This window comes from Heterodontus francisci, chromosome 26 (genome assembly GCF_036365525.1).
Source record: "Heterodontus francisci isolate sHetFra1 chromosome 26, sHetFra1.hap1, whole genome shotgun sequence".
Lineage (NCBI taxonomy): Eukaryota > Metazoa > Chordata > Chondrichthyes > Heterodontiformes > Heterodontidae > Heterodontus > Heterodontus francisci.
In genome coordinates, this window is record NC_090396.1 from 33,351,880 (window position 1) to 33,365,938 (window position 14,059).

At 42.6% G+C, this 14,059-nt stretch overlaps 1 protein-coding gene across 2 annotated transcripts in view; it reads left to right on the forward strand.

Annotated features, from left to right (window-relative positions):
• Positions 1–14,059, forward strand: part of tbcd (tubulin folding cofactor D) — a 370,097-nt gene that overhangs the window by 112,160 nt on the left and 243,878 nt on the right. For both annotated transcript variants that reach the window (XM_068057991.1, XM_068057992.1), the window contains exons 12-13: positions 69–143; positions 5,177–5,271. In XM_068057991.1, the coding sequence (XP_067914092.1) occupies positions 69–143; positions 5,177–5,271 (170 nt within the window). The remainder of the gene's footprint in view (positions 1–68; positions 144–5,176; positions 5,272–14,059) is intronic.

The window sequence follows — 14,059 nt, forward strand, 5'->3', positions numbered from 1 at the left end:
GAGAGGAGTAAACTGGATGATAAAAATTTGAATTGTGTTTTATATTATTATCTTGTACCCTATTTTAGGATAGGAAGAGTGACTGGAAGACTACCAAAAGAGCTTGCAGATGATGTTGTTGGATCTGTACTTGAATGCTTCAGGTAATGATTTATTGTTTTGCTTACATGTTCCAATTCTTTTTGGTCCCTTATTAGGTAATGTAGCATGGTGCAGTGAAGTAAACGGTATAACAACTTGTGCTTCACAAGTTTGACTCTCTTATTGGGAGAACCGAAAGGAGCTTAAATCTTGTACTGGAGTGGTATTGGGCAAGCCAGAAATTTGCTTGGGCTAACAAACCTCTGTACAATTCTGAAGTGGGTGCAGGAGCAGAGGGACCTAGGTGTATATGTGCATAAGTCATTGAAGGTGGCAGGACTGGTTGAGAGCACGGTTAATAAAGCATATAGTATCCTAGGCTTTTTTAATAGGGGCATAGAGTATACGAGCAAGGAAGTTATGTTGAACTTGTATAAGACGCTAGTTCGGCCTCAGCTGGAGTATTGTGTCCAGTTTTGGGCGCTGCACTTCAGGAAAGACGTGAGGACATTGGAGAGAGTACAGAAGAGATTCACGAGAATGGTTCCAGTGATGAGGAACTTCTGTTAGGAAGACAGATTTGAGAAGTTAGGACTGTCTTTCTTGGAGAAGAGAAGGCTGAGAGGTGATTTGATAGAGGTATTCAAAATCATGAGGGTTCTGGACAGAGTCGATAGAGAGAAACTATTCCCACTCGTGAAAGGATCGAGAATGAGAGGGCACAGATTTAAAGTATTTGGTAAGAGATGCAAAAGTGACATGAGGAAAAACTTTTCACGCAGCGAGTGTTTAAGGTCTAGAATGCGTTGCCTGAGAATGTGGTGGAGGCAGGTTCAATTGAAGCATTCAAAAGGGAATTAGTTATATGAAAAGGAGGAATGTGCAGGGGTACGGGGAGAAGGCAGGGGAATGGAACTGAGGGAATTGCTCTTTCAGCGAGCCAATGCGGATACAATGGGCCAAATGGCCGCCTTCTGCACCGTGATAATTCTGATTCTGTGAATCAGTGGTTGACTCTGTGTTTGAATGTCTGAATGCTGGATATCGAGTTTTTAGTTTCCTTAGGAGAATTGCAGAGGGAGAAACAATGTTTTGATCCTTAATGCTGGTATTCTATGCAGCCATGTAAAATTGAAATCCAGTTATTTTTAATTGTACGGAAGAGATTGCAATAAGGAGGTATGCACTGATATTGACTCTGCTTTACTAATTTTTAACTCATAATTTTAATCAATTAATTGCTTTCGAACCAGGCATGAGCATTTATCCCATTTTATTTTTCTGGACCTTGCACCCTGGACTTCGGCTGAGGACAAACAGATGACTGCCTCCATAATGGTTGAATTCACCAATACTACCCTATAGCTAGCTCATATAGGATGTTAAAGTGTGATCTAAAGCTGACCCCAAACTCATTTCTATCCCTTCCCTTCCGCACATGAATAGTTTATTTGTTTCACCTCAGTGCAATGCTTGGAAACATACCAGAGCTTGGCAACTCTCAAACTCGGGAGCAGTTAATGTGTGAATGGGTTATGAAGCTTCTAGCCTGGTTATCTGACTGTGATATAACAAGTTAATGCATTGCAATAAATATTATCATTTTGAGGCTTGGCTTGGAGTATATATGTACTTATTTTGTCAAATGTATATTTTTCCCACACACAGATGTGCTTGAAGTAAGACGCGTTGTTTGCTATAATTTAGTCTGGATTTATTAGTGTGACGAGCAACAATTAGTTTCCCCAAAACCAGTTGTCTTGGTCACTAGTCACCTTTTATCACACCCAAAATTAAACAAAAAGATTAAATAGCTGGAGGCGTCAATAACATTTCTACAAGAAACCCGCCTAACTGGAAATGAATACCTAAAGCTAAAAAAAAATGGGTTGGGCAGATTTTTGGTGCTCTATATTCTTCTGAGAAACAAGGGGTGACAATAACTTGGTAATACTCTGTTCCAGGTTTGGTAGACTGACATGGACAAGAGCAAAGTGTACTTCTGATTGGTGATTAGGCACCAATTAATACAGGGTCTCAATCAAGTAAAACTAACATTTTTCTAAAGAGTATTTTTCCTCACTACTATGTTTTGTTTTTGAGCAGGGAATGTTGTAGGTAAAGTGACAATATTTATTCTGTGAATTGTTCACTAGCCATTGAGTTCCATTTGTAGTCTTGCAAGCTGATGGGAAATGCTTGTACAGATCTATGTCTGAAATTAATATTCAATTTAGCATTGATCTGTTACTTTTGTTAGACTTTCCTGTCTTTATTTTCATTTAATTTTACACAAAGCTATTGGATAACACTTGGTACTTGAAACTTCATAACATTTCTGAACTGAACAACCTCCACTGATGGGCAGACAATTTCAGTCCTCCCATAGCTCATTTAAAACTCTGTGAGTAGAAACCTGTCAGTACATTACCAGTTTCCAGCTTTTTCCTTTGAACTTAGAAGTCATTTACCACTTAGCAAAGATTTATTTTTAACCACATCTTTAGCTTTGATTTACCTTCTCCAATTGATCGACAGGTATATGCTGATATTTTGATTTTCTGGTCAAGTGTTATGTTAAACACTAAGTTATTTTTGTAGATATGTTTAAAAAAGTTTTTACTTTTTTCATTCATGAGGTTTTGGTATGCATGCCAACTTTGTTACCGACCTGTAAACGCTTGCCATTTATTGTAAATTAAGATGGCGACACAGTTCATAGAATCAAAGAATGTCTAAAGCACAGAAGGAGGCCATCGGGCCCGTCATGTCTGTATCAGCTGTCCGTAAGAGCAATTCACCTTGTCTCACTCCCTGGCTTTTTCTCCGTAGCCCTGTCAATGTTTTCTGTTTGGATAATTGTCCAATTCTGTTCTGAAGGCCTTGATTGAATCTGCCTCCACCACTCTTTCAGACAGAGCATTCCAGATCCTAACTACTCGCTGCGTAAAAAACGTTTTTCCTCATGTCGCCAATCACCTTAAATCGGTATCCTCTGCTTCTGGATCCTTCAGCCAATGGGAACAGTTTCTCTCTATCTGTTCTGTCCAGACTTGTCATGATTTTGAGCACTCCTATCAAATCTCCTCTTAATCTTCTCATCCTGAAGGAGAACAGGCCCATCTTCTACAACCTGTCCCATAACTGAAGTTCCTCATTCTTGGAACCATTCTCATGAATATTTTCTTCTCCCTCTCTAATGCTATAAACATCCTTTCTAAAGTGTGGTGCCTAGAACTGAACACAGTTCTCTAGTTGAGGAGGAACCAGTGTTTTGTACAGGTTTATCATAAGGCTGCATTTGCTGACAACACAACCACTAGGTGGCACAGTACTGGCACATGCACAAATGCAGTCTCAACCACTGAAACATCACTGTGATGTCTCAGGAGCTGCCAGTAATAAAGATGGCACTGCTCAATTTGTCACAAAAATAAACGCAGCCCAGATCCCCACAGTGGCTGCAATCGTTGCCTTAATCCCAACCCAACAGTACCTGTGCTAGTACAGAACCAAATAATCTCATTGTAAGGAATCATTCAATTCGCTCTTTGTATGATGCTTATTATTCTAACATATTGGTTTTGGAATAGATTCATGTGGCTTATTGTCTTGCACAATTACAGTAGTGCAAATGGATTCTAGGCTATAATTCAGATAGAAGCCATCGCGCTTCCCTTCGCCGCTCCCTCCCACGCCCGTCTGCTTGCTGATTCTCCCCCTTCAGTCACTCGCTTCCGCCCTCGCTGCTTCCCCACTTCGGCTGCTCGCTCCATGCTTCGTCGCTTCCCTCTTCTTGGCCACTGGCTCCCACATCACCCTGTCTCCCCTCGGCAGCTTGCTGCCCGCCTTGCCACTTCGGCGGCTTGTTCCCCGTACCCCGGCGCTTTTTCAGGCGGCGCAGTGGGGAGCTTTCAGTCGAAGGGGGGAAGTGACAAGGGTGGGTGCGGGTGGCTGGTGGAAGGTGGCAGGGAACGAGTGACTATGGGGGGGGGGGGGAAGAACCGGTGAGGCCTGCAATGCGCATCTGGTGGAGTGTGGTGGGGGGGAAGCAGCAAGGGCAGGAGCGAGTGGTCAAGGGGAAAGCGGCAAGGCCTGCAACAAGCGGCTGGGGTGGGGGCGGCGGGGGAGTGGTGAAGGTGGAAGTGAGTGGCCAAGGGGAGAAGAGGCGATGGCGGGTGCGAGTGGCTGTTAGAAGGTGGTGGGGAATGAGTGACCAAGGGGGAAAGCGGCGAGGCGGGGAGCGAGCATGCGATGGTGTTTTTGAGCCCATGTGCAAATTAGTCCTGGCAAACCGGGTGCCATGTAGGCTGTGAATGCGCAGCACCACATTGGCAGGAAGACACCGTTCTGCGCATGTGCACAGCTGGGAACGCACTGATTACGTCGACGCTTGACTGCTTTGTCAGGAGTCACTTTGTTTTCATAACTTCCTTGTTTTGTACTCTGTGCCCTATTTATAAATCCTGGGATCCCGTAAGCTTTACTAATCACTTTCTCAATCTGCCCTGCAACCTTCAATGATTTGTGCACATGTACCCCCAGGTCCCTCTGCTCCTGCACCCCCTTTAGAACTGTACTCTATATTGCGCTTCCTTGTTCTTCCAGTTCTGGTTGCTCTTTTGATGTGGGACTATTGTCAAGTTTCAGGATTGAAATTTATCCTTTTGGTAATGAGCATGGAAAACAGAATTAAATTAAATTTTTTAGTAAAGCATTCCTTTCTCATAAAATTCAGCAATCAAAAAAGGGTATTTGACCTGTTGAAGCATTAAATTATATTTTTGATTACTGCACTGTTTCACCTTGCAGCTTGTTTGGTAGACTATTCCAAACATTTGTCACTTGAGTAAAGAAACTTTCCTCTATCAGTTCTAGATGTACTTATTAATTTCCATTTGTGTATTCTGGTCGTCATCTCTCTCTTGACTGTCATCATTCTAGGCTATAGTGCTTGCACTTAGTGTATTTTTCCTCGTAGCTGATCGACTTGGATCAGTTTTATTTATTTTTTGGAGCGCAAGTATATTCTCAATTATATAAATCCTAATAGGCAATTAAATTACATTTATGTTACATATATATATTGTTGCAGTTTTCAGGAAACAGACACAGCCTGGCATGGTGGATGTCTAGCCTTAGCTGAACTGGGCAGAAGAGGATTGTTACTTCCTTCTCGGCTCCCTGATGGTATGTAATAAGCCAGACATGCATTAAAAAAAAATAGACATTAACTTCCTTTACTAGAAATTGTAGGACATGTTGAATAACAGCATCAGCACACCAATTTCACCATGTCTTGACAAATATTCAGTGCTCAGCTGTATGAAAGAATATCTTTGTTTAACTCTTCCTTTTGCTTGTATTTATTGATTTTGAAAACAGTTCATTTAAGTTTATTCCTGTATTTAACTTATTTTTTTACACTGTTTGACCATGCTCTGGTTTTTCCCTCTGATTTTCCTCCTGTGCTTCACTTCCTTTAGGCAGTGAGTCATACTGAGGTATGGTTCCATGGCTGCTGGTAACACTTCAGTATCTCACCTAAGCACCTATTCTACATAGTGAGTCTGGACTTTAGGCGTCGGTAACAGTGGGGACCCAGTCTTGCCTTCAAAAGATCTTTGGCCAGGGATTAGAAGCATAGGAACAGGAGTAGGCCATTTAACTCCTCAAGCCTGTTCCGCCATTCAGTGAGATCATGGCTGATCTGCGACCTAACTCTACATACCTGCTTTTGCCCCACAACCCTTAATACCTTTGGCGAACAAAAATCTATCCATCTCATTTGTTTGGTGGTGGGGGAGTGGTGGCGAGGGGTTACAACAGTAATCAGCTAGGAGTTGTGACCAGCTTTTCCCTTTCTAATCCATGCATGATGAAACCAACTCTAGTGCTCCCACCATGACTTCAGTTAAGATTAGGTAACTCAGCACAGATCTGGAATCCAAACCTGAAATATTTCTGGTACTGTGATTTGCTACCACATCACGTGGTAATTTACCATTGCTTTTCACAATTGTTTTTTGATACAATAACTGGATAATAATTCTTTCACATGTGATTTGTTTTAACTTAGAGAGTGAAATCTCTTATTTAACAAAAAAAAAGGATGCCTGTTTGCCTGTGCAATTCATGGTCCACTGACAAAATCTCATTCCCAGAAATCATAAATTTTAATGTTACATACCACAGTTTTGGCTGTGGTTGTTAATTGTGGAGAATAACAGTAATACGTCCATTTTTTGTTTAAAAAGAATTTGGACTCTTGGAAAAAATGACATTTAGTTGGAATAGTATATAATGGTTACAAAAAATGTAGTTGACTTTTTTTTTAATTCACTAAAAAGTAGGTAGTTACTGTGGATAGTGTGCATGCAGGAAGAGTAGGCATGTGATTTGCTGGCAACCTTCATCATTGTCATTCTGAGCCTATTACTAGGAAATATGTGGGTCTACTTGCTCTTGGCTTCTCATTCTGTCTCCCCTCTTAGGTTTTCCAATCTTGGTCAAATTAATGTGCAAGGGCACTGTTTAATTATCTCAATGAGACTGATAGTAACCATAATGTCTCGCTTTTGTTCTGGACAGGTGGAAAGGGGTGTGGGTGGTTCCCATTGTTCACCTCCCAACTGACCGCAGTTGTATTTTATTAAAAATAATGCATTAGCCCTGAGTGTCTTTCAGGTCAAATAAACAGCCAAATGACAGGTTTGCTCGTAGGTTTAAAAAAAAAACTATTTTTACATAGTTCTTGAAATGTTTGCAACCACACCCACACACACAGTCACCCACACACACATACACAAGACTAGATAGAGAGAAAAGGGTAGGATGAACTTTCAAGTTCAAAGTGAGGCAAGTGTTTGTGGTTTACAGTAAACCTGTTGAATCTTCTCAGGAGGAATGTCTTTTTGAAGGTGCATGCCTGGGAGTTTGTAGTCTTGAACTTGTTGAGGTGTTGTACAATTCTAGTGGTTACAACTCCGCACAAAGCTGGTGGTGTGGATGTTATTACCTTCACAGATGGAGAGTCTTAAAGTCACTTTGTGATGTCTGTGCTGTAGTGGCTGTTCAGTTGTTCGACAGGGTTCTACTTGCTTGGCTGGATCTCTTGCACAGCCTCTGACTGGAATGGCATTCTGAGGTGTTGGCTTGATCTCCCCTCCCTCCAGAGGGCTATCTTTTTAATGTAAAAATACATCACATTAGAGTTTCTGTTAGGAGACACATGACCCTGTCTCCTGTTACGACTACACAGTGGACCAAGATCTGATGACCATGGCTATCAATTGATGTCTGAATGGGGACCATTCTGTAACAGTGTTATTTCACACCTGTTCATTTTGGTTTGGGTTGTGAGTCAGTCTGTCTGTAGAACCTTTTGTTAGTTCATTCATGTCGATAGGGGTCATCAATTTGCAATAGTGCTCTTTTTAATTTTAAGGGGGTTCTCCCCAGAGCTATTTCAGATGAGGTTAATGAGTTCTATATTTGCAATCAGGGTTGTTGATTTCCAGTACAGGAGGGTGTCACGTGATCACTCCTCCATTTTGACTGTGGTACAACTGTCCATGTTCTTATGGTTTTGTTTAACAGTTGACTTTTTAAATTCATAATTCTTCCTTTTTGTTGTTTATTTCATCATGGCTCCTTCTGTGTCTGACACTTTGAAACTTATCTGTAAGGAATTTCTTTCTCCTCACTTGTCTGGAATTTAAATGAACAGAATGCTATTAAAATGTGTTGGTTGTCATTATGTGATTATAAGTTGAACATGTAAGTTGTGCATTGCTCTGTTTTCTTAAGTTAATTCTGCTGTGTAAGAGCAAACAACTGTATCATGTAGCCGTCACTGGACTGGTCCTAGTCAAGCTTGTTTTATTTTATTGTTTATCATCCAAGCAGCAAAATAAGGGCTTTCAACATCAGAAACATTTTCTTATTGGTTCCTCAGAAACAGGATAACGTGAATAAAGAATTATATACAAAGGTTTTTTTGTGTCTCAACATTTTTTTTTGATCAAATCAAAACTCAAAATGTTGGAAATGGAGGAATTCTGCTGTGTAAAGCAGCTGCTATTTTGTCCTATCAACTTATCACTTTGAAATTCTGTTTATATTTTTATCTTTCAGATGAGATTCTGCTTATATTTAAAAATACATATATATATTTCCTTATTGACAGGTGATCAGCATGTACGATTTAAAAGTTTTTTATACCTCTTTGGCCATGTGCTGATGATTCATAGTACATCTCTGGGATTTCTGTCTGGGGGGGGTTTAAACTAATTTGGCAGGGGGATGGGATACAGAGTGGAGGCACAGTAGGGGGTGATGCATTGCCAAATAAAGAAGAGAAACCAAGTCAGTCTGGAAGGCAGAGCTGTTAAAGTACAAGCGAGTAATGCAAGGCTGGATTGGGGTTGGGGGGGTGGCGGTGGTGGAGGGGTTGTCTGTGTGTTGAAGAGGAGGTGACATTGCACTATTGATCAAGGAGTCAATTACTGCAGTAAGGAGGGATGATATCTTAAAAGGTTCCTCAAATGAGGTCGTATGGGTAGAACTTAAAAACAAAAAAGGGGCAGTCACTTTGCTGGGAGTGTACTACAGGCCTCCAAACAGTCAGGGAGAGATAGAGGAAAAGATATGTAGGCAAATCTCAGAGAGGTGTAAAAATAATAGGGTACTAATAGTAGGGAATTTCAACTTCCCCATTATTAACTGGGATAGCCTTAGTGGGGGGAGGAATTCTTAAAGTACATCCAGGAGAGCCTTTTGAGCCAGCATGTAGAAAGTCCGACAAGAGAAGGGGCGGTACTGGACCTAATCTTAGGGAATGCAGCTGGACAAGTGGTAGAAGTGTCAGGGGACCATTTCGGGGATGGTGACTGTAAGATTTAAGGTAGTAATGGAAAAGGACAAAGATGGAACTGAAATAAAGATACTGAATTGGGGGAAGGCCGATTTCAATATGATAAAACAGGATCTGGCCAAAGTGGACTGGGAGCAGCTACTGGTAGGAAAGTCTACATCAGACCAGTGGGAGTCATTCAAAAAGGAAATACAGAGAGTTCAGGGCCAACATGTTCCCGTAAAGGTGAAGGTAAGACCACTAAGTCCAGGGAACCCTGGATGTCAAGGGATATAGAGGATTGGATAAGGAAAAAAAAAAAGGAGGCTTATGGCAGATTCAGAGGGCTGAAAACAGAAGAGGCACTAGAGGAGTATAGAAAGTGTAGGGGGTACTTAAAATAATTAGGAGAGCAAAGAGGGGAAATGAAAAAACACTGGCGGGCAAGATAAAAGAAAATCCCAAGGCGTTTTATAAGTATATTAAGGGCAAGAAGATAACCAGGGCAAAAGCAGGGCCCATTAAGGACAACAGTGGCAATCTGTGTGTGGAGCCGGAGGATGGAGGTGAAGTTTTACATGATTACATTTCATCTGTGTTCACAATGGAGAAGGGCAATTTAGGTATAGAGATCAGGGAGGGTGATTGTTATATACTTGAACAAATTAGCATTGAAAGGGAGGAGGTATTAGTGGTTTTCGCGGCTTAAAAGTGGATAAATCCCCAGGCCCAGATGAGATGTATCCCAGGCTGTTGTGTGAGGCATGGGAGGAGATTGCAGGGGCTCTGACGCACATTTTCAAATCCTCTCTGGCCACAGGAGAGGTGCCAGAGGACTGGAGGACAGCGAATGTGGTACCATTACTCAAGAAGGGTATTAGGGATAAACCAGGTAATTACAAGCCAGTGACTCTAACATCATTGGTAGGAAAACTAGTGGAAAAAATTCTGAGGGACAGGATTAATCTCCACATGGAGAGGCAGGGATTAATCAAGGATAGTCAGCATGACTTTGTCAGGGGGAGATCATGTCTAACAAATTTGATTGAATTTTTTGAGGTGGTGACTGAGTGTGTAGATGAGGGTAAAGCAGTTGATGTAGTCTACATGGACTTCAGTAAGGCTTTTGATAAGGTCCTGCATGGGAGATTGGTCAAGAAGGAAGAGCCGATGGGATCCAGGGCAATTTGGCAAATTGGATCCAAAATTGGTTTAGTGGCAGGAGGCAGAGGGTGATGGTCGAGGGTTGTTTTTGCAATTGGAAGCCTGTGATTATTGGTGTACCACAGGGATCGGTGCTGGGATCCTTGCTGTTGGTAGTGTATATTAATGATTTAGACTTGAATATAGGAGGTATGATCAGTAAGTTCGCAGATGACACAAAAATTGATGGTGTCGTAAATAGTGAGGAAAGCGTTAGATTACAGGATGATATAGATGGGCAGAGCAGTGGCAAATGGAATTTAATCCTGAGAAGTGTGAGTTGATGCATTTTGGGAGGACTAACAAGGCAAGGGAATATACAATGGATGGTAGGACCCTCGGAAGTACAGAGGGTTAGAGGGACCTTGGTGTACTTGTCCATAGATCACTGAAGACAGTAGCACAGGTAGATAAGGTGGTTAGGAAGGCATATGAGATATTTGCCTTTATTAGACGAGGCATTGAATATAAGAGCAGGGAGGTTATGATGGAGCTGTATAAAACGCTAGTTAGGCCACAGCTGGAGTACTGTGTACATTTCTGGTCACCACACTTTAGGAAGGATGTGATTGCACTGGAGAGGGTACAGAGGAGATTTACCAGGATGTTGCCTGGGCTGGAGCATTTCAGCTATGAAGAGAGACTGAATAGTTTTCCTTGGAGCAGAGAAGGCTGAGGGGGGGAACTGATTGAGGTATACAAAATTATGAGGGACATAGATGGGAAGAAACATTTTCACTGAATGGAGGTGTCAATAACCAGGGGGCATAGGTTTAAGGTAAGGGGCAGTAGGTTTAGAGGGGATTTGAGGAAAAATGTTTTCACCCAGAGGGTGGTTGGAACCTGGAACACACTGCCTGAAGGGGTTGTAGAGGCAGGAACCCTCACAACATTTAAAAAGTATTTAGATGAGCACTTGAAACGCCATAGCATACAAGGCCATGGGTCAAGTGCAGGAAAATGGGATTAGAATGGATGGGCTTGATGGCCGGCGCGGACACGGTGGGCTGAAGGGCCTGTTTCTGTGCTGTATAATTCTATTGGCTGGATTTTACCTTGGGCGAATAGAAATTCGCCACCGACGTAAAAGGCAGTGGGGAACCTACCTTCGCCTAGCCCGGGGATCAGTCCTGCATTTTACGGGACCCCCGGCTTTAATTGTCCTGAGGGGGGGCTTCCACCCACTTGAGGGAGAAGGTCCTGCCTCGTTGAGCTGCCGGCCAATCAGCAGGCAGGCAGCTCTTAGTCCCAGCAGCGAGAGGTAGCCACTGCTGGGACTGCAGCCCAGCCGACCAGGTGGAACCAGGAGACGAGGTAAGTTGGGGTATGCCTCATCAGGGAGATCAGTCCTTCCCTGGAGAGGCTGGAGTGGTCATTTGGGGGGAATGGGGGTGGGAGGGGTGTTCTTGGGTCCCGGAGGTGGGGCGGCCCTCAATAGAGCACCCTGTGCACGACTTCCCACCCCCCCCCCCCCCCCCCACCTTTTTGGCGTGCGGAAGGCCGACAGATGTTGCTGGGTGGTCTTTCATGTCCCCAGCACGCCCGCTTGCCATGCGTGGAGGCAGGCAAGGGCCCTTACGTGGCCATTAAGTGGCCACTTAAGGGCATTGATTGGCTTCGGGCGGGTGGGCTGTTAGCCTCCCCCACCCCCTGGCCCAACCGTCATAAGGTTGATTGGAGGCGGGAGCGGGGCAGGCAGGCCTCCAGGAGCGCCTCGCTCAATTTTACGTCGCCATCATCTGACCCGCTGGGGCGGCGTAAAATTCAGCCCTATAACTCCGTTACATGGCAGAGAATATGTACTTTATAAGCTGTTCTAACTGCCTCTTTATGTTTTCTTCCCCATAGACCTAGGATATGTTCTTCTCTTGTGTGCTTTTGATATTTTAGGAGCAGGAGTAGGCCATTCAGTCTCTTGAGCCTGATCAGTGAGATCTTGGTTGATCTGTATCCATCCACCACTACCCTTGGCTCGCAAATATCTATTGATCTCAGTTTTCAAATTATCAATTGAGCTAGCATCTCTGCTTATTTTGGCAGAGAGCTCTGTACTTCTACCACCCTTTGGAGTGCAGACGTATTTTCTAACTTCTCTCTTGAATGGCCTGGCCCTGATAAGGTCTCTGCTTCATAATCTAGATTCCCACACTAGTGTAAAAGGTTTCTCTCTCTATGCCCTGTCAATTTCTTTCATTATCCTAAAAAGCTGAATCAATTCACTCTGTAACTTTTATATTAGAGAATAAAAGCCTATGCTATGTAATCTCTCCTCATAAATTACCCCTTGGAGCCTTGGTAACATTCTGGTGACTCTGCACTGCACTCCTTCCAACGCCAGTCTATCTTTTCAAAGGTGTGGCGCCCAGAAGTATTCATGCAGTCCGACCAGGGCTTTATTTAGTCATAGCAAAACTTCCTGTCCTTTATTTATAGCCCTCTAGATATAAAGGCTAACATTCAATTAGCCTTTATTTTTTTTTTGTACCTATAACGATGATTTGGATGAAGGAATCAAATGAATGTTAGCTAAATTTGCAGATGACACAAAGATAGGTAGGAAGCTAAGTTGTCAGGAGGACACAGAGTTTACAAAGGGATATAGATAGGTTAAGTGAATGGGCAAAAATTTGGGAGATGGAGTATAATGTGACAAAATGTGAGGTTGTCCACTTTAGCAGGAAGAATAGAAAAGCAGAATATTATTTAAATGGAGAGAGATCTGGGTGGCCTGGTAAATCAATCACAAAACATTAGTATCCAGGTTCAGCTAGTAGTTAGGAAGGCAAATGGAATGTTGTTGTTTATTGCGAGGGGAATGGAATATAAAAGTAGGGACATTTTGCTACAGCTGTACAGGGCCTCAGTGAGACCACATCTGGAGTACTGTGTACAGTTTTGATCTCCGTTAAAAGAGAATAAAATTGCTTTACAAGTTCAGAGAAGGTTCACTCGACTGATTCCTGGGATGAAGGAGTTATCTGATGAGGAAAGGTTGAACAGGTTAGGCCTATACCCTTAGAAGATTGAGAGCTGATCTTATTAAACATAAAGGATCTTGAGGGGACTTTACAGGGTGGATGCTGGAAGGATGTTTCCACTTATGGGCGAGACTAGAACTAGGGGACACAGTTTAAAAATAAAGGGGTCTCCTATTTAAGACTGAGATGAGGAGAATTTTTTTTTCACTCAGAGGGTCGTTAGTCTGTGGAATTCTCTTCCCCAGAGAGAAGTGGAGGCTGGGTCATCAAATATATTCAAGGCTGAGTTAGATAGATTCTTGATAGACAAGGGAGTCATGTGTTATGGGGGGCAGACAGGGCAATCGAGTTGAGTCCACATTCAGATCAGCCACAATCTTAACAAATGGCAGAGCTGGTTCGAGGGGCCGAATAGCCTGCTCTTTTTTTTATGTTTGTATGTTACCACTACATTTTAGTGATCTGTGTACAAGGACTCTTGAATCTCTTTGGACCTCCATTGCTGCTAGCTTTTCTTCATTTAAAAAAATACTCAGATTCAACCTTTTCTTGGTCCAAAATGTGTACCTTGTGTAATATGCTAACAATGTGATGACACAATGGCGCGATAATGTCATGACGTAAATAAGCACTTACTTGAACTGGCTATGCTTGGGGTCCATCTTGTCTGTTAGTGCCACCCAAATATATCATACTTAGCTGCATTGAAATGGTCAGATTTGGCCTGATCACCTATTAATATTGAAGCTTTACTTGGACCTCTTCTAGCTGCGATGACTACTGAAGTTGTACTGCACCTTTTCTGTTGCTTTTACATCCTTCTCATAAAGTCCTGAACAAATTCAACATCACAGTTTTATATTCTTTGTCTGTAAATACAAAACCAAGGATACTATATGGTCTTATCAAATTGTGCTGCCATCTATTAATGACCTGTATATCT